The 20494-nt window shown below is 53.8% G+C and overlaps 1 protein-coding gene across 7 annotated transcripts in view; it reads left to right on the top strand.

Moving 5' to 3' along the window:
- DNHD1 (dynein heavy chain domain 1) overlaps positions 1-20494 on the top strand; it is a 135116-nt gene that overhangs the window by 72065 nt on the left and 42557 nt on the right. For all 7 annotated transcript variants that reach the window (XR_011363107.1, XM_069969284.1, XM_069969285.1 and 4 more), the window contains exons 18-19: positions 27-118; positions 3338-3554. Coding sequence is in view for 6 of the 7 variants with exons in the window: in XM_069969284.1 (XP_069825385.1) it covers positions 27-118; positions 3338-3554 (309 nt within the window). In the remaining variant the exon portion in view is untranslated. The remainder of the gene's footprint in view (positions 1-26; positions 119-3337; positions 3555-20494) is intronic.

The following is a 20494-nucleotide window of genomic DNA, read 5'->3' as shown; positions in this document are numbered from 1 at the left end:
TAACAGATCATCCCTTCTCCTGCCAGTGATGGGGAAGAACTGTGTCAGGCCGGAGACTCTGACACTGATGGAGCTGCTGTCCTGTCCGCTGCTGAGAGAGCAGGAGCAAATCCACAAGGTGAGGGAGAAGAAACGGACATCCGGGAAGGAGTACTGTGCATCTGTGAGAGGGAGAAGAACAGCATCGGGGGAGGAGTACTGTGCATCTGTGAGAGGGGGAAGAACAGGGCATCAGGGGAGGAGTACTGTGCATCTGTGAGAGGGAGAAGAACAGGGCATCAGGGGAGGAGTACTGTGCATCTGTGAGAGGGAGAAGAACAGGGCATCAGGGGAAGAGTACTGTGCATCTGTGAGAGGGAGAAGAACAGCATCAGGGGAGGAGTACTGTGCATCTGTGAGAGGGAGAAGAACAGGGCATCAGGGGAAGAGTACTGTGCATCTGTGAGAGGGAGAAGAACAGCATCAGGGGAGGAGTACTGTGCATCTGTGAGAGGGAGAAGAACAGGGCATCAGGGGAAGAGTACTGTGCATCTGTGAGAGGGAGAAGAACAGCATCAGGGGAGGAGTACTGTGCATCTGTGAGAGGGAGAAGAAACGGACATCCGGGGAGGAGTACTGTGCATCTGTGAGAGGGAGAAGAACAGGGCATCAGGGGAGGAGTACTGTGCATCTGTGAGAGGGAGAAGAACAGGGGATCAGGGGAAGAGTACTGTGCATCTGTGAGAGGGAGAAGAACAGCATCAGGGGAGGAGTACTGTGCATCTGTGAGAGGGAGAAGAACAGGGGATCAGGGGAAGAGTACTGTGCATCTGTGAGAGGGAGAAGAACAGGGGATCAGGGGAAGAGTACTGTGCATCTGTGAGAGGGAGAAGAACAGCATCAGGGGAGGAGTACTGTGCATCTGTGAGAGGGAGAAGAATCGGACATCCGGGGAGGAGTAATGTGCATCTGTGAGAGGGAGAAGAACAGGGCATCAGGGGAAGAGTACTGTGCATCTGTGAGAGGGAGAAGAACAGGGCATCGGGGGAGGAGTACTGTGCATCTGTGAGAGGGAGAAGAATAGCATCAGGGGAAGAGTACTGTGCATCTGTGAGAGGGAGAAGAAACAGACATCAGGGGAGGAGTACTGTGCATCTGTGAGAGGGAGAAGAAACAGACATCCGGGGAGGAGTAATGTGCATCTGTGAGAAGGAGAAGAATAGCATCAGGGGAAGAGTACTGTGCATCTGTGAAAGGGAGAAGAACAGGGCATCAGGGGAGGAGTACTGTGCATCTGTGAGAGGGAAAAGAACAGGGCATCCGGGGAGGAGTACTGTGCATCTGTGAGAGGGAGAAGAACAGCATCAGGGGAGGAGTACTGTGCATCTGTGAGAGGGAGAAGAACAGCATCAGGGGAGGAGTACTGTGCATCTGTGAGAGGGAGAAGAACAGCATCAGGGGAGGAGTACTGTGCATCTGTGAGAGGGAGAAGAACTGCATCAGAAGAGGAGTACTGTGCATCTGTGAGGGAGAAGAACAGGGCATCAGGGGAAGAGTACTGTGCATCTGTGAGAGGCAGAACAGGGCATCAGGGGAGGAGTACTGTGCATCTGTGAGAGGCAGAACAGGGCATCGGGGGAGGAGTACTGTGCATCTGTGAGAAGCAGAACAGGGCATCGGGGAAGGAGTACTGTGCATCTGTGAGAGGGAGAAGAATAGGCCATCAGGGGAGGAGTACTGTTCATCTGTGAGGAGAAGAACAGCATCGGGGGAGGAGTACTGTGCATCTGTGAGAGGGAGAAGAACAGAGCATCGGGGGAGGAGAACTGTGCATCTGTGAGAGGGAGAAGAACAGCATCAGGGGAGGAGTACTGTGCATCTGTGAGAGGGAGAAGAACAGGGCATCCTCCAGAGCTGCACTCACTATTCTGCTGTTACATCATGTCTCATCTTCCAGAGCTGAACTCACTATTCTGCTGTTACATCCTGTCTCATCCTCCAGAGCTGCACTCACTATTCTGCTGTTAGATCGTGTCTCATCCTCCAGAGCTGCACTCACTATTCTGCTGTTAGATCGTGTCTCATCCTCCAGAGCTGCACTCACTATTCTGCTGTTACATCCTGTCTCATCCTCCAGAGCTGCACTCACTATTCTGCTGTTAGATCGTGTCTCATCCTCCAGAGCTGCACTCACTATTCTGCTGTTAGATCGTGTCTCATCCTCCAGAGCTGCACTCAATATTCTGCTGTTACATCATGTCTCATCCTCCAGAGCTGCACACACTATTCTGCTTTTACATCATGTGTCATTCTCCAGAGCTGCACTCACTATTCTGCTGTTACATCATGTCTCATCCTCCAGAGCTGCACTCACTATTCTGCTGTTACATCATGTGTTATCCTCTAGAGCTGCACTCACTATTCTGCTGTTATGTCTCATCCCCCAGAGCTGAACTCACTATTCTGCTGTTACATCATGTCTCATCCTCCAGAGCTGCACTCACTATTCTGCTGTTAGATCGTCTCTCATCCTCCAGAGCTGCACTCACTATTCTGCTGTTACATCCTGTCTCATCCTCCAGAGCTGCACTCACTATTCTGCTGTTACATCCTGTCTCATCCTCTAGAGCTGCACTCACTATTCTGCTGTTACATCCTGTCTCATCCTCCAGAGCTGCACTCACTATTCTGCTGTTACATCCTGTCTCATCCTCTAGAGCTGCACTCACTATTCTGCTGTTACATCCTGTCTCATCCTCCAGAGCTGCACTCACTATTCTGCTGTTACATCCTGTCTCATCCTCTAGAGCTGCACTCACTATTCTGCTGTTAGATCGTGTCTCATCCTCCAGAGCTGCACTCACTATTCTGCTGTTAGATCGTGTCTCATCCTCCAGAGCTGCACTCACTATTCTGCTGTTGGATCATGTCTTGTCCTCCAGAGCTGCACTCACTATTCTGCTGTTACATCCTGTCTCATCCTCCAGAGCTGCACTCACTATTCTGCTGTTAGATCGTGTCTCATCCTCCAGAGCTGCACTCACTATTCTGCTGTTAGATCGTGTCTCATCCTCCAGAGCTGCACTCACTATTCTGCTGTTGGATCATGTCTTGTCCTCCAGAGCTGCACTCACTATTCTTCTGTTACATCATGTCTTATCCTCCAGAGCTGCGCTCACTATTCTGCTGTTACATCATGTCTCATCCTCCAGAGCTGCACTCACTATTCTGCTGTTACATCATGTCTCATCCTCCAGAGCTGCACTCACTATTCTGCTGTTACATCATGTGTTATCCTCCAGAGCTGCACTCACTATTCTTCTGTTAGACCCCTCACTGATGTGTCTTATTCTGTCAGATCTTGCTTCGGGCTCGTGCAGAGTTCTCCGTCCATCAGGACTTTGGGAAGATCCAGGCGTTGTGGCAGGAGAGAGAAGTGCGTCTGGTCAGATTCTTCCTTTGTGTGTGTAGAGAGGACCCCTCACCAGACGCGTCCAGGAGACCACCAAGTGGCAGATTCAGGGACTGCGCGCAAGGCTACAGCACCCAGGACACGGGCAGCTTCCTCCTGGCTGGTGAGATGTTTATACCAGGTCCTCTACATCCTCTTCTCCATATCACACCCGGGAGGAGATCCCGCCTCAGTCTTGGCCAACAGATCTCGCCTTCATCATGGCCGGCAGGTTGCGCCTCAATCGTGGCCGGCAGGTCGTGTCTCAGTCATGGCCGGCGGGTCGTGTCCTCTTTATGGCTGGCAGGTCACTTCTCTGGTCTTCCTTCTGTCTATCCAGTGTACATCCACCATCATCATCCTCACACACAATCACTCATCTGCTCGGTCATCTGAGCATGATCAATCCTACTCATCTAAGATTCCTCCTCCTTTTTGAGCCTTCCTCCTCCTCTATGACCCATCCTCCTCTATGACCCGGTACATGCTAGTACTCATGATGGCTTTGTGTGTATTAGAGACTTCACCTTCCTAACACCCTCCCAGGTGCCTGGAAACAATAGTGAGTGCCGAGTGCCGAGCCTCCTTGGATGAACATGCTGCCCGAATCTCTCGGGATAAAATACTTCTGTAATGAATAGCAAGGCGACACGTTTCAGGGGTCCACTGCCCCTTTATCATGCACCCCAACTCCTCCGAGGGTCGCACTCACCGGAGTGCAATGACAGCCTCCTCCTCCCAGACTGCCGTGGGACCATACCTGGGAATCTGTAGTATACTCCTCCATGTGTATCTCAGTGATGTGTGCTGCAGGATACACAATACAATCCATAACCTAGTGGATTGTTAGGCATAAAGAACCTGAGACGGAGAGTGTTCTTCCCTTGTTCTCCTTAGTGTAATCTTACTCCTGTCCAGAACCTTAAGGTGCGTTAACACGTAACGATTATCGTGCGAATTTGCGCAATAACGAATTTGAACGATAATCGTACGTGTAAACGCAGCGAATGATCAAACGACGAACAAGAAATCGTTCATTTTGATCTTTCAACATGTCATCAAATCGTCGTTGGTCGTTCGCAAAAAATTTCCAGATCGTTCCGTGTGAACAGTCGTTCGCCGATTTAACCAATGTGTGAGATAGGCTTAAGCGATCGCAAAACGATTTTCAGTACAATATATCGTACCGTCTAAACGCTGATCGTTATGAAAAAAAAAATCGTTACTTCGATATCGTTAATCGTACGATCGGGCCAATTATCGTTACGTGTAAACGCACCTTTAGCCATCTCGACCAATAACATTTCCTTTCTGTCAACTAATAAGTAAGTTGAATACTGTGGCTCCATCAGTAGCGGAATCCCCTGTGACTGTGGCTCCATCAGTAGCGGAGTTTCCTGTGATTGTGGCTCCATCAGTAGCGGAATCCCCTGTGACTGTGGCTCCATCAGTAGCGGAATCCCCTGTGACTGTGGCTCCATCAGAAGCGGAATCCCCTGTGACTGTGGCTCCATCAGTAGCGGAATCCCCTGTGACTGTGGCTCCATCAGTAGCGGAATCCCCTGTGACTGTGGCTCCATCAGTAGCGGAATCCCCTGTGACTGTGGCTCCATCAGAAGCGGAATCCCCTGTGACTGTGGCTCCATCAGTAGCGGAATCCCCTGTGACTGTGGCTCCATCAGTAGCGGAATCCCCTGTGACTGTGGCTCCATCAGTAGCGGAATCCCCTGTGACTGTGGCTCCATCAGTAGCGGAATCCCCTGTGACTGTGGCTCCATCAGAAGCGGAATCCCCTGTGACTGTGGCTCCATCAGTAGCGGAATCCCCTGTGACTGTGGCTCCATCAGTAGCGGAATCTCCTGTGACTGTGGCTCCATCAGTAGCGGAATCCCCTGTGACTGTGGCTCCATCAGTAGCGGAGTTTCCTGTGACTGTGGCTCCATCAGTAGAGGAATCCCCTGTGACTGTGGCTCCATCAGTAGCGGAATCCCCTGTGACTGGCTCCATCAGTAGCGGAATCCCCTGTGACTGTGGAGTCAGTAGAGGAATCCTCTGTGACTGTGGCTCCATCAGTAAAGGAATCCCCTGTGACTGTGGAGTCAGTAGAGGAATCCTCTGTGACTGTGGCTCCATCAGTAGAGGAATCCCCTGTGACTGTGGAATCAGTAGAGGAAAACCCTGTGACTGTGGAATTAGTAGAGGAATCCCCTGTGACTCTGGCTCCATCAGTAGTGGAATCCCCTGTGACTGTGGCTCCATCAGTAGAGGAATCCCCTGTGACTGTGGCTCCATCAGTAGCGGAATCCCCTGTGACTGTTGAATCAGTAGAGGAATCCCCTGTGACTGTGGCTCCATCAGTAGCGGAATCCCCTGTGACTGTGGCTCTATCAGTAGCGGAGTTTCCTGTGACTGTGGCTCCATCAGTAGCGGAATCCCCTGTGACTGTGGCTCCATCAGTAGCGGAATCCCCTGTGACTGTGGCTTCATCAGTAGCGGAATCCCCTGTGACTGTGGCTCCATCAGTAGCGGAATTCCCTGTGACTGTGGCTCCATCAGAAGCGGAATCCCCTGTCACTGTGGCACCATCAGTAGCGGAATCCCCTGTGACTGTGGCTCCATCAGTAGCGGAATCCCCTGTGACTGTGGCTCCATCAGTAGCGGAATCCCCTGTGACTGTGGCTCCATCAGTAGCGGAGTTTCCTGTGACTGTGGCTCCATCAGTAGCGGAATCCCCTGTGACTGGCTCCATCAGTAGCGGAATCCCCTGTGACTGTGGAGTCAGTAGAGGAATACTCTGTGACTGTGGCTCCATCAGTAGCGGAATCCCCTGTGACTGTGGCTCCATCAGTAGCGGAATCCCCTGTGACTGTGGCTCCATCAGTAGCGGAGTTTCCTGTGACTGTGGCTCCATCAGTAGCGGAATCCCCTGTGACTGTGGCTCCATCAGTAGCGGAATCCCCTGTGACTGTGGCTCCATCAGTAGCGGAATCCCCTGTGACTGTGGCTCCATCAGTAGCGGAATCCCCTGTGACTGTGGCTCCATCAGAAGCGGAATCCCCTGTGACTGTGGCTCCATCAGTAGCGGAATCCCCTGTGACTGTGGCTCCATCAGTAGCGGAATCCCCTGTGACTGTGGCTCCATCAGTAGCGGAATCCCCTGTGACTGTGGCTCCATCAGTAGCGGAGTTTCCTGTGACTGTGGCTCCATCAGTAGAGGAATCCCCTGTGACTGTGGCTCCATCAGTAGCGGAATCCCCTGTGACTGGCTCCATCAGTAGCGGAATCCCCTGTGACTGTGGAGTCAGTAGAGGAATCCTCTGTGACTGTGGCTCCATCAGTAGAGGAATCCCCTGTGACTGTGGAATCAGTAGAGGAAAACCCTGTGACTGTGGAATTAGTAGAGGAATCCCCTGTGACTGTGGCTCCATCAGTAGTGGAATCCCCTGTGACTGTGGAATCAGTAGAGGAATCCCCTGTGACTGTGGCTCCATCAGTAGTGGAATCCTCGGTGACTTGGGCTCCATCAGAAGAGGAATCCCCTGTGACTGTGGCTCCATCAGTAGCGAAATCCCCTGTGACTGTGGCTCCATCAGTAGCGGAATCCCCTGTGACTGTGGCTCCATCAGTAGCGGAATCCCCTGTGACTGTGGCTTTATCAGTAGAGGAATATCCTGTAACTGTGGCTCCATCAGTAGCGGAATCCCCTGTGACTGTGGCTCCATCAGTAGAGGAATATCCTGTAACTGTGGCTCCATCAGTAGCGGAATCCCCTGTGACTGTGGCTCCATCAGTAGCGGAATCCCCTGTGACTGTGGCACCATCAGTAGAGGAATCCCCTGTGACTGTGGCTCCATCAGTAGCGGAATCCCCTGTGACTGTGGCTCCATCAGAAGCGGAATCCCCTGTGACTGTGGCTCCATCAGTAGCGGAATCCCCTGTGACTTTGGCTCCATCAGTAGCGGAATCCCCTGTGACTGTGGCTCCATCAGTAGCGGAATCCCCTGTGACTGTGGCTCCATCAGTAGCGGAATCCCCTGTGACTGTGGCTCCATCAGAAGCGGAATCCCCTGTGACTGTGGCTCCATCAGTAGCGGAATCCCCTGTGACTGTGGCTCCATCAGTAGCGGAATCTCCTGTGACTGTGGCTCCATCAGTAGCGGAATCCCCTGTGACTGTGGCTCCATCAGTAGCGGAGTTTCCTGTGACTGTGGCTCCATCAGTAGAGGAATCCCCTGTGACTGTGGCTCCATCAGTAGCGGAATCCCCTGTGACTGGCTCCATCAGTAGCGGAATCCCCTGTGACTGTGGAGTCAGTAGAGGAATCCTCTGTGACTGTGGCTCCATCAGTAGAGGAATCCCCTGTGACTGTGGCTCCATCAGTAGAGGAATCCCCTGTGACTGTGGAATCAGTAGAGGAAAACCCTGTGACTGTGGAATTAGTAGAGGTATCCCCTGTGACTGTGGCTCCATCAGTAGCGGAATCCCCTGTGACTGTGGCTCCATCAGTAGCGGAATCCCCTGTGACTGTGGCTCCATCAGTAGCGGAGTTTCCTGTGACTGTGGCTCCATCAGTAGCGGAATCCCCTGTGACTGTGGCTCCATCAGTAGCGGAATCCCCTGTGACTGTGGCTCCATCAGTAGCGGAATCCCCTGTGACTGTGGCTCCATCAGTAGCGGAATCCCCTGTGACTGTGGCTCCATCAGTAGCGGAGTTTCCTGTGACTGTGGCTCCATCAGTAGCGGAATCCCCTGTGACTGTGGCTCCATCAGTAGCGGAATCCCCTGTGACTGTGGCTCCATCAGTAGCGGAATCCCCTGTGACTGTGGCTCCATCAGTAGCGGAATCCCCTGTGACTGTGGCTCCATCAGAAGCGGAATCCCCTGTGACTGTGGCTCCATCAGTAGCGGAATCCCCTGTGACTGTGGCTCCATCAGTAGCGGAATCCCCTGTGACTGTGGCTCCATCAGTAGCGGAATCCCCTGTGACTGTGGCTCCATCAGTAGCGGAGTTTCCTGTGACTGTGGCTCCATCAGTAGAGGAATCCCCTGTGACTGTGGCTCCATCAGTAGCGGAATCCCCTGTGACTGGCTCCATCAGTAGCGGAATCCCCTGTGACTGTGGAGTCAGTAGAGGAATCCTCTGTGACTGTGGCTCCATCAGTAGAGGAATCCCCTGTGACTGTGGAATCAGTAGAGGAAAACCCTGTGACTGTGGAATTAGTAGAGGAATCCCCTGTGACTGTGGCTCCATCAGTAGTGGAATCCCCTGTGACTGTGGAATCAGTAGAGGAATCCCCTGTGACTGTGGCTCCATCAGTAGAGGAATCCTCGGTGACTTGGGCTCCATCAGAAGAGGAATCCCCTGTGACTGTGGCTCCATCAGTAGCGAAATCCCCTGTGACTGTGGCTCCATCAGTAGCGGAATCCCCTGTGACTGTGGCTCCATCAGTAGCGGAATCCCCTGTGACTGTGGCTTTATCAGTAGAGGAATATCCTGTAACTGTGGCTCCATCAGTAGCGGAATCCCCTGTGACTGTGGCTCCATCAGTAGAGGAATATCCTGTAACTGTGGCTCCATCAGTAGCGGAATCCCCTGTGACTGTGGCTCCATCAGTAGCGGAATCCCCTGTGACTGTGGCACCATCAGTAGAGGAATCCCCTGTGACTGTGGCTCCATCAGTAGCGGAATCCCCTGTGACTGTGGCTCCATCAGAAGTGGAATCCCCTGTGACTGTGGCTCCATCAGTAGCGGAATCCCCTGTGACTGTGGCTCCATCAGTAGCGGAATCCCCTGTGACTGTGGCTCCATCAGTAGCGGAATCCCCTGTGACTGTGGCTCCATCAGAAGCGGAATCCCGTGTGACTGTGGCTCCATCAGTAGCGGAATCCCCTGTGACTGTGGCTCCATCAGTAGCGGAATCTCCTGTGACTGTGGCTCCATCAGTAGCGGAATCCCCTGTGACTGTGGCTCCATCAGTAGCGGAGTTTCCTGTGAATGTGGCTCCATCAGTAGAGGAATCCCCTGTGACTGTGGCTCCATCAGTAGCGGAATCCCCTGTGACTGTGGCTCCATCAGTAGCGGAATCCCCTGTGACTGTGGAGTCAGTAGAGGAATCCTCTGTGACTGTGGCTCCATCAGTAAAGGAATCCCCTGTGACTGTGGAGTCAGTAGAGGAATCCTCTGTGACTGTGGCTCCATCAGTAGAGGAATCCCCTGTGACTGTGGAATCAGTAGAGGAAAACCCTGTGACTGTGGAATTAGTAGAGGAATCCCCTGTGACTCTGGCTCCATCAGTAGTGGAATCCCCTGTGACTGTGGCTCCATCAGTAGAGGAATCCCCTGTGACTGTGGCTCCATCAGTAGCGGAATCCCCTGTGACTGTTGAATCAGTAGAGGAATCCCCTGTGACTGTGGCTCCATCAGTAGCGGAATCCCCTGTGACTGTGGCTCCATCAGTAGCGGAGTTTCCTGTGACTGTGGCTCCATCAGTAGCGGAATCCCCTGTGACTGTGGCTCCATCAGTAGCGGAATCCCCTGTGACTGTGGCTTCATCAGTAGCGGAATCCCCTGTGACTGTGGCTCCATCAGTAGCGGAATTCCCTGTGACTGTGGCTCCATCAGAAGCGGAATCCCCTGTGACTGTGGCACCATCAGTAGCGGAATCCCCTGTGACTGTGGCTCCATCAGTAGCGGAATCCCCTGTGACTGTGGCTCCATCAGTAGCGGAATCCCCTGTGACTGTGGCTCCATCAGTAGCGGAGTTTCCTGTGACTGTGGCTCCATCAGTAGCGGAATCCCCTGTGACTGGCTCCATCAGTAGCGGAATCCCCTGTGACTGTGGAGTCAGTAGAGGAATACTCTGTGACTGTGGCTCCATCAGTAGAGGAATCCCCTGTGACTGTGGCTCCATCAGTAGAGGAATCCCCTGTGACTGTGGAATCAGTAGAGGAAAACCCTGTGACTGTGGAATTAGTAGAGGTATCCCCTGTGACTGTGGCTCCATCAGTAGCGGAATCCCCTGTGACTGTGGCTCCATCAGTAGCGGAATCCCCTGTGACTGTGGCTCCATCAGTAGCGGAGTTTCCTGTGACTGTGGCTCCATCAGTAGCGGAATCCCCTGTAACTGTGGCTCCATCAGTAGCGGAATCCCCTATGACTGTGGCTCCATCAGTAGCGGAATCCCCTGTGACTGTGGCTCCATCAGTAGCGGAATCCCCTGTGACTGTGGCTCCATCAGTAGCGGAGTTTCCTGTGACTGTGGCTCCATCAGTAGCGGAATCCCCTGTGACTGTGGCTCCATCAGTAGCGGAATCCCCTGTGACTGTGGCTCCATCAGTAGTGGAATCCCCTGTGACTGTGGCTCCATCAGTAGCGGAATCCCCTGTGACTGTGGCTCCATCAGAAGCGGAATCCCCTGTGACTGTGGCTCCATCAGTAGCGGAATCCCCTGTGACTGTGGCTCCATCAGTAGCGGAATCCCCTGTGACTGTGGCTCCATCAGTAGCGGAATCCCCTGTGACTGTGGCTCCATCAGTAGCGGAGTTTCCTGTGACTGTGGCTCCATCAGTAGAGGAATCCCCTGTGACTGTGGCTCCATCAGTAGCGGAATCCCCTGTGACTGGCTCCATCAGTAGCGGAATCCCCTGTGACTGTGGAGTCAGTAGAGGAATCCTCTGTGACTGTGGCTCCATCAGTAGAGGAATCCCCTGTGACTGTGGAATTAGTAGAGGAATCCCCTGTGACTGTGGCTCCATCAGTAGAGGAATCCCCTGTGACTGTGGAATCAGTAGAGGAATCCCCTGTGACTGTGGCTCCATCAGTAGTGGAATCCTCGGTGACTTGGGCTCCATCAGAAGAGGAATCCCCTGTGACTGTGGCTCCATCAGTAGCGAAATCCCCTGTGACTGTGGCTCCATCAGTAGCGGAATCCCCTGTGACTGTGGCTCCATCAGTAGCGGAATCCCCTGTGACTGTGGCTTTATCAGTAGAGGAATATCCTGTAACTGTGGCTCCATCAGTAGCGGAATCCCCTGTGACTGTGGCTCCATCAGTAGAGGAATATCCTGTAACTGTGGCTCCATCAGTAGCGGAATCCCCTGTGACTGTGGCTCCATCAGTAGCGGAATCCCCTGTGACTGTGGCACCATCAGTAGAGGAATCCCCTGTGACTGTGGCTCCATCAGTAGCGGAATCCCCTGTGACTGTGGCTCCATCAGTAGCAGAGTCCCCTGTGACTGTGGCTCCATCAGTAGCAGAGTCCCCTGTGACTGTGGCTACATCAGCAGCGGAATCCCCTGTGACTGTGGCTCCATCAGTAGAGGAACCCCCTGTGACTGTGGCTCCATCAGTAGCGGAATCCCCTGTGACTGTGGCTCCATCAGTAGCGGAATCCCCTGTGACTGTGGCTCCATCAGTAGCCGAATGCCCTATGACTGTGGCTCCATCAGTAGCAGAGTCCCCTGTGACTTTGGCTCCATCAGTAGCGGAATCCCCTGTGACTGTGGCTCCATCAGTAGCGGAATTTCCTGTGACTGTGGCTCCATCAGTAGCGGAATCCCCTGTGACTGTGGCTCCATCAGTAGCGGAATGCCCTGTGACTGTGGCTCCATCAGTAGAGGAATCCCCTGTGACTGTGGCTCCATCATTAGCGGAATCTCCTGTGACTGTGGCTCCATCAGTAGAGGAATCCCCTGTGACTGTGGCTCCATCAGTAGCGGAATCCCCTGTGACTTTGGCTCCATCAGTAGCGGAATCCCCTGTGACTGTGACTTCATCAGTAGCGGAGTTTCCTTTGACTGTGGCTCCATCAGTAGAGGAATCCCCTGTGACTGTGGCTTCATCAGTAGCGGAGTTTCCTGTGACTGTGGCTCCATCAGTAGCGGAATCCCCTGTGACTGTGGCTCCATCAGAAGCGGAATCCCCTGTGACTGTGGCTCCATCAGTAGCGGAATCCCCTGTGACTGTGGCTCCATCAGTAGCGGAATCCCCTGTGACTGTGGCTCCATCAGTAGCGGAATCCCTTGTGACTGTGGCTCCATCAGTAGCGGAGTTTCCTGTGACTGTGGCTCCATCAGTAGCGGAATCCCCTGTGACTGTGGCTCCATCAGTAGCGGAATCCCCTGTGACTGTGGCTCCATCAGTAGCGGAATCCCCTGTGACTGTGGCTCCATTAGTAGCGGAATCCCCTGTGACTGTGGCTCCATCAGAAGCGGAATCCCCTGTGACTGTGGCTCCGTCAGTAGCGGAATCCCCTGTGACTGTGGCTCCATCAGTAGCGGAATCTCCTGTGACTGTGGCTCCATCAGTAGCGGAATCCCCTGTGACTGTGGCTCCATCAGTAGCGGAATCCCCTGTGACTGTGGCTCCATGAGTAGCGGAATCCCCTGTGACTGTGGCTCCATCAGTAGAGGAATCCCCTGTGACTGTGGCTCCATCAGTAGCGGAATCCCCTGTGACTTTGGCTCCATCAGTAGCTGAGTTTCCTTTGACTGTGGCTCCATCAGTAGCGGAATCCCCTGTGACTTTGGCTCCATCAGTGGCGGAATCCCCTGTGACTGTGACTTCATCAGTAGCGGTGTTTCCTGTGACTGTGGCTCCATCAGTAGAGGAATCCCCTGTGACTGTGGCTCCATCAGTAGCGGAATCCCCTATGACTGTGGCTCTATCAGTAGCAGAGTCCCCTGTGACTTTGGCTCCATCAGTAGCGGAATCCCCTGTGACTGTGGCTCCATCAGTAGCGGAATTTCCTGTAACTGTGGCTCCATCAGTAGCGGAATCCCCTGTGACTGTGGCTCCATCAGTAGCGGAATGCCCTGTGACTGTGGCTCCATCAGTAGAGGAATCCCCTGTGACTGTGGCTCCATCAGTAGCGAAATCCCCTGTGACTGTGGCTCCATCATTAGAGGAATGCCCTGTGACTGTGGCTCCATCATTAGTGGAATTCCCTGTGACTGTGGCTCCATCAGTAGCGGAATCCCCTGTGACTGTGGCTCCATGAGTAGCCGAATCCCCTGTGACTGTGGCACCATTAGTAGAGGAATTCCCTGTGACTGTGGCTCCATCAGTAGCGGAATCCCCTGTGACTTTGGCTCCATCAGTAGCAGAGTTTCCTTTGACTGTGGCTCCATCAGTAGCGGAATCCCCTGTGACTGTGACTTCATCAGTAGCGGTGTTTCCTGTGACTGTGGCTCCATCAGTAGAGGAATCCCCTGTGACTGTGGCTCCATCAGTAGCGGAATCCCCTGTGACTTTGGCTCCATCAGTAGCGGAATCCCCTGTGACTGTGACTTCATCAGTAGCGGAGTTTCCTGTGACTGTGGCTCCATCAGTAGAGGAATCCCCTGTGACTGTGGCTTCATCAGTAGCGGAATCCCCTGTGACTGTGGCTCCATCAGTAGCGGAATATTCTGTGACTGTGGCTCCATCAGTAGCGGAATCCCCTGTGACTGTGGCTCCATCAGTAGCGGAATCCCCTGTGACTGTGGCTCCATCAGTAGCGGAATCCCCTGTGACTGTGGCTCCATCAGTAGCGGAGTTTCCTGTGACTGTGGCTCCATCAGTAGCGGAATCCCCTGTGACTGTGGCTCCATCAGTAGCGGAATCCCCTGTGACTGTGGCTCCATCAGTAGCGGAATCCCCTGTGACTGTGGCTCCATCAGTAGCGGAATCCCCTGTGACTGTGGCTCCATCAGAAGCGGAATCCCCTGCGACTGTGGCTCCGTCAGTAGCGGAATCCCCTATGACTGTGGCTCCATCAGTAGCGGAATCTCCTGTGACTGTGGCTCCATCAGTAGCGGAATCCCCTGTGACTGTGGCTCCATCAGTAGCGGAGTTTCCTGTGACTGTGGCTCCATCAGTAGAGGAATCCCCTGTGACTGTGGCTCCATCAGTAGCGGAATCCCCTGTGACTGGCTCCATCAGTAGCGGAATCCCCTGTGACTGTGGAGTCAGTAGAGGAATCCTCTGTAACTGTGGCTCCCCCCTGTGACTGTGGAGTCAGTAGAGGAATCCTCTGTGACTGTGGCTCCATCAGTAGAGGAATTCCCTGTGACTGTGGAATCAGTAGAGGAAAACCCTGTGACTGTGGAATTAGTAGAGGAATCCCCTGTGACTGTGGCTCCATCAGTAGTAGAATCCCCTGTGACTGTGGAATCAGTAGAGGAATCCCTTGTGACTGTGGCTCCATCGGTAGAGGATTCCCTTGTGACTGTGGCTCCATCAGTAGAGGATTCCCCTGTGACTGTGGCTCCATCAGTAGCGGAGTTTCCTGTGACTGTGGCTCCATCAGTAGCGGAATCCCCTGTGACTGTGGCTCCATCAGTAGCGGAATCCCCTGTGACTGTGGCTCCATCAGTAGCGGAATCCCCTGTGACTGTGGCTCCGTCAGTAGCGGAATTCTCTGTGACTGTGGCTCCATCAGAAGAGGAATCCCCTGTGACTGTGGCTCCATCAGTAGCGGAATCCCCTGTGACTGTGGCTCCATCAGTAGCGGAATCCCCTGTGACTGTGGCTCCATCAGTAGCGGAATCCCCTGTGACTGTGGCTCCATCAGTAGAGGAATCCCCTGTGACTGTGGCTCCATCAGTAGCGGAGTTTCCTGTGACTGTGGCTCCATCAGTAGAGGAATCCCCTGTGACTGTGGCTCCATCAGTAGAGGAATCCCCTGTGACTGTGGAATCAGTAGAGGAAAACCCTGTGACTGTGGAATTAGAAGAGGAATCCCCTGTGACTGTGGCTCCATCAGTAGCGGAATCCCCTGTGACTGTGGCTCCATCAGTAGCGGAATCCCCTGTGACTGTGGCTCCATCAGTAGCGGAGTTTCCTGTGACTGTGGCTCCATCAGTAGCGGAATCCCCTGTGACTGTGGCTCCATCAGTAGAGGAATCCTCTGTGACTGTGGCTCCATCAGAAGCGGAATCCCCTGTGACTGTGGCTCCATCAGTAGCGGAATCCCCTGTGACTGTGGCTCCATCAGTAGCGGAATCCCCTGTGACTGTGGCTCCATCAGTAGCGGAGTTTCCTGTGACTGTGGCTCCATCAGTAGCGGAATCCTCTGTGACAGTGGCTCCATCAGTAGCGGAATCCCCTGTGACTGTGGCTCCATCAGTAGCGGAATCCCCTGTGACTGTGGCTCCATCAGTAGCGGAATCCCCTGTGACTTGTGGCTTCATCAGAAGCGGAATCCCCTGTGACTGTGGCTCCATCAGTAGCGGAATCCCCTGTGACTGTGGCTCCATCAGTAGCGGAATCCCCTGTGACTGTGGCTCCATCAGGAGTGGAATCCCCTGTGACTGTGGCTCCATCAGTAGCGGAGTTTCCTGTGACTGTGGCTCCATCAGTAGAGGAATCCCCTGTGACTGTGGCTCCATCAGTAGCGGAATCCCCTGTGACTGGCTCCATCAGTAGCGGAATCCCCTGTGACTGTGGAGTCAGTAGAGGAATCCTCTGTGACTGTGGCTCCATCAGTAGAGGAATTCCCTGTGACTGTGGAATCAGTAGAGGAAAACCCTGTGACTGTGGAATTAGTAGAGGAATCCCCTGTGACTGTGGCTCCATCAGTAGTGGAATCCCCTGTGACTGTGGAATCAGTAGAGGAATCCCCTGTGACTGTGGCTCCATCAGTAGTGGAATCCTCGGTGACTTGGGCTCCATCAGTAGAGGAATCCCCTGTGACTGTGGATCCATCAGTAGCGAAATCCCCTGTGACTGTGGCTCCATCAGTAGCGGAATCTCCTGTGACTGTGGCTCCATCAGTAGCGGAATCCCCTGTGACTGTGGCTCCATCAGTAGCGGAATCCCCTGTGACAGTGGCTCCATCGGTAGCGGAATCCCCTGTGACTGTGGCTTTATCAGTAGGGGAATATCCTGTAACTGTGGCTCCATCAATAGCGGAATCCCCTGTGACTGTGGCTCCATCAGTAGCGGAATCTCTTGTGACTGTGGCTCCATCAGTAGCGGAATCCCCTGTGACTGTGGCACCATCAGTAGAGGAATCCCCTGTGACTGTGGCTCCATCAGTAGCGGAATCCCCTGTGACTGTGGCTCCATCAGTAGCAGAGTCCCCTGTGACTGTGGCTACATCAGTAGCGGAATCCCCTGTGACTGTGGCTCCATCAGTAGCCGAATGCCCTGTGACTGTGGCTCCATCAGTAGCGGAATCCCCTATGACTGTGGCTCCATCAGTAGCAGAGTCCCCTGTGACTTTGGCTCCATCAGTAGCGAAATCCCCTGTGACTGTGGCTCCATCAGTAGCGGAATTTCCTGTGACTGTGGCTCCATCAGTAGCGGATTCCCCTGTGACTGTGGCTCCATCAGTAGAGGAATCCCCTGTGACTGTGGCTCCATCAGTAGAGGAATATCCTTTAACTGTGGCTCCATCAGTAGCGGAATCTCTTGTGACTGTGGCTCCATCAGTAGCGGAATCCCCTGTGACTGTGGCACCATCAGTAGAGGAATCCCCTGTGACTGTGGAATCAGTAGAGGAAAACCCTGTGACTGTGGAATTAGTAGAGGAATCCCCTGTGACTGTGGCTCCATCAGTAGTGGAATCCCCTGTGACTGTGGAATCAGTAGAGGAATCCCCTGTGACTGTGGCTCCATCAGTAGAGGAATCCCCTGTGACTGTGGCTCCATCAGTAGCGAAATCCCCTGTGACTGTGGCTCCATCAGTAGCGGAATCTCCTGTGACTGTGGCTCCATCAGTAGCGGAATCCCCTGTGACTGTGGCTCCATCAGTAGCGGAATCCCCTGTGACAGTGGCTCCATCGGTAGCGGAATCCCCTGTGACTGTGGCTTTATCAGTAGGGGAATATCCTGTAACTGTGGCTCCATCAATAGCGGAATCCCCTGTGACTGTGGCTCCATCAGTAGAGGAATATCCTTTAACTGTGGCTCCATCAGTAGCGGAATCTCTTGTGATTGTGGCTCCATCAGTAGCGGAATCCCCTGTGACTGTGGCACCATCAGTAGAGGAATCCCCTGTGACTGTGGCTCCATCAGTAGCGGAATCCCCTGTGACTGTGGCTCCATCAGTAGCAGAGTCCCCTGTGACTGTGGCTACATCAGTAGCGGAATCCCCTGTGACTGTGGCTCCATCAGTAGCCGAATGCCCTGTGACTGTGGCTCCATCAGTAGCGGAATCCCCTATGACTGTGGCTCCATCAGTAGCAGAGTCCCCTGTGACTTTGGCTCCATCAGTAGCGGAATCCCCTGTGACTGTGGCTCCATCAGTAGCGGAATTTCCTGTGACTGTGGCTCCATCAGTAGCGGATTCCCCTGTGACTGTGGCTCCATCAGTAGAGGAATCCCCTGTGACTGTGGCTCCATCAGTAGCGAAATCCCCTGTGACTGTGGCTCCATCAGTAGAGGAATCCCCTGTGACTGTGGCTCCATCAGTAGAGGAATTCCCTGTGACTGTGGCTCCATCATTAGCGGAATCCCCTGTGACTGTGGCACCATCAGTAGAGGAATCCCCTGTGACTGTGGCTCCATCAGTAGCGGAATCCCCTGTGACTTTGGCTCCATCAGTGGCGGTATCCCCTGTGACTGTGACTTCATCAGTAGCGGAATCCCCTGTGACTGTGGCTCCATCAGTAGCGGAATCCCCTGTGACTTTGGCTCCATCAGTGGCGGTATCCCCTGTGACTGTGACTTCATCAGTAGCGGAATCCCCTGTGACTGTGGCTCCATCAGTAGCGGAATCCCCTGTGACTGTGGCTCCATCAGTAGAGGAATCCCCTGTGACTGTGGCTTCATCAGTAGCGGAATCCCCTGTGACTGTGGCTCCATCAGTAGCGGAATATTCTGTGACTGTGGCTCCATCAGTAGCGGAATCCCCTGTGACTGTGACTCCATCAGTAGCTGAGTTTCCTGTGACTGTGGCTCCATCAGTAGAGGAATCCCCTGTGACTGTGGCTCCATCAGTAGCGGAATCCCCTGTGACTGTGGCTCCATCAGTAGCGGAATCCCCTGTGACTGTGGCTCCATCAGTAGCTGAGTTTCCTGTGACTGTGGCTCCATCAGTAGCGGAATCCCCTGTGACTTTGGCTCCATCAGTGGCGGAATCCCCTGTGACTGTGACTTCATCAGTAGCGGAGTTTCCTGTGACTGTGACTTCATCAGTAGCGGAGTTTCCTGTGACTGTGGCTCCATCAGTAGCGGAATCCCCTGTGACTTTGGCTCCATCAGTAGCGGAATCCCCTGTGACTGTGACTTCATCAGTAGCGGAGTTTCCTATGACTGTGGCTCCATCAGTAGAGGAATCCCCTGTGACTGTGGCTCCATCAGTAGCGGAATCCCCTGTGACTGTGGCTCCATCAGTAAAGGAATCACCTGTGACTGTGGCTCCATCAGTAGCGGAATCCCCTGTGACTGTGGCTCCATCAGTAGCAGAATCCCCTGTGACTGTGGCTTCATCAGTAGCGGAATCCCCTGTGACTGTGGCTCCATCAGTAGCGGAATCCCCTGTGACTGTGGCTCCATCAGTAGCGGATTCCCCTGTGACTGTGGCTCCATCAGTAGCGGAATCCCCTGTGACTGTTGCTCCATCAGTAGCGGAATCCCCTGTGACTGTGGCTCCATCAGTAGCTGAGTTTCCTGTGACTGTGGCTCCATCAGTAGCGGAATCCCCTGTGACTGTGGCTCCATCAGTAGCTGAGTTTCCTGTGACTGTAGCTCCATCAGTAGCGGAATCCCCTGTGACTGTGGCTCCATCAGTAGCAGAGTCCCCTGTGACTGTGGCTCCATCAGTAGCGGAATCCCCTGTGACTGTGGCTCCATCAGTAGCGGAATCCCCTGTGACTGTGGCTTTATCAGTAGCGGAATGCCCTGTGACTGTGGCTCCATCAGTAGCGGAATCCCCTGTGACTGTGGAATCAGTAGAGGAATCCCCTGTGACTGTGGCTCCATCAGTAGCGGAGTTCCCTGTGACTGTGGCTCCATCAGTAGCGGAATCTCCTGTGACTGTGGCTCCATCAGTAGCGGAATCCCCTGTGACTATGGCTTCATCAGTAGAGGAATCCCCTGTGACTGTGGCTCCATCAGTAGCGGAATGCCCTGTGACTGTGGCTCCATCAGTAGCGGAATCCCCTGTGACTGTGGCTCCATCAGTAGCGGAATCCCCTGTGACTGTGGCTCCATCAGTAGCGGAATGCCCTGTGACTGTGGCTCCATCAGTAGCGGAATCTCCTGTGACTGTGGCTCCATCAGTAGCAGAGTCCCCTGTGACTGTGGCTCCATCAGTAGCGGAATGCCCTGTGACTGTGGCTCCATCAGTAGCGGAATGGCCTGTGACTGTGGCTCCATCAGTAGCGGAATCCCCGTGACTGTGGCTCCATCAGTAGCGGAATCCCCTGTGACTGTGGCTCCATCAGTAGCGGAATCCCCTGTGACTGTGGCTCCATCAGTAGCGGAATCCCCGTGACTGTGGCTCCATCAGTAGCGGAATCCCCTGTGACTGTGGCTCCATCAGTAGAGGAATCCCCTGTGACTGGCTCCATCAGTAGAGGAATCCCCTGTGACTGTGGCTCCTTCAGTAGAGGAATCTCCTGTGACTGTGGCTCCATCAGTATCGGAATCCCCTGTGACTGTGGATTCATCAGTAGCGGAGTTTCCTGTGACTGTGTCTCCATCAGTAGAGGAATCCCCTGTGACTGTGGCTCCATCAGTAGCGGAATCCTCAGTGACTGTGGCTCCATCAGTAGCGGAATCCCCTGTGACTGTGGCTTCATCAGTAGCGGAATCCCCTGTGACTTTGGCTCCATCAGTAGCGGAATCCCCTGTGACTGTGGCTCCATCAGTAGCGGAATCCCCTGTGACTGTGGCTCCATCAGTAGCGGAATCCCCTGTGGCTGTGGCACCATCAGTAGCGGAATCTCCTGTGACTGTGGCACCATCAGTAGCGGAATCCCCTGTGACTGTGGCACCATCAGTAGCGGAATCCCCTGTGACTGTGGCTCCATCAGTAGCGGAATCCCCTGTGACTGTGGCTTCATCAGTAGCGGAATCCCCTGTGACTGTGGCTCCATCAGTAGCGGAATCCCCTGTGACTGTGGCACCATCAGTAG

Source organism: Dendropsophus ebraccatus, chromosome 5, assembly GCF_027789765.1.
Source record: "Dendropsophus ebraccatus isolate aDenEbr1 chromosome 5, aDenEbr1.pat, whole genome shotgun sequence".
Classification (NCBI taxonomy): Eukaryota; Metazoa; Chordata; class Amphibia; order Anura; family Hylidae; genus Dendropsophus; species Dendropsophus ebraccatus.
This window is presented reverse-complemented; position numbering and strand designations above follow the sequence as displayed.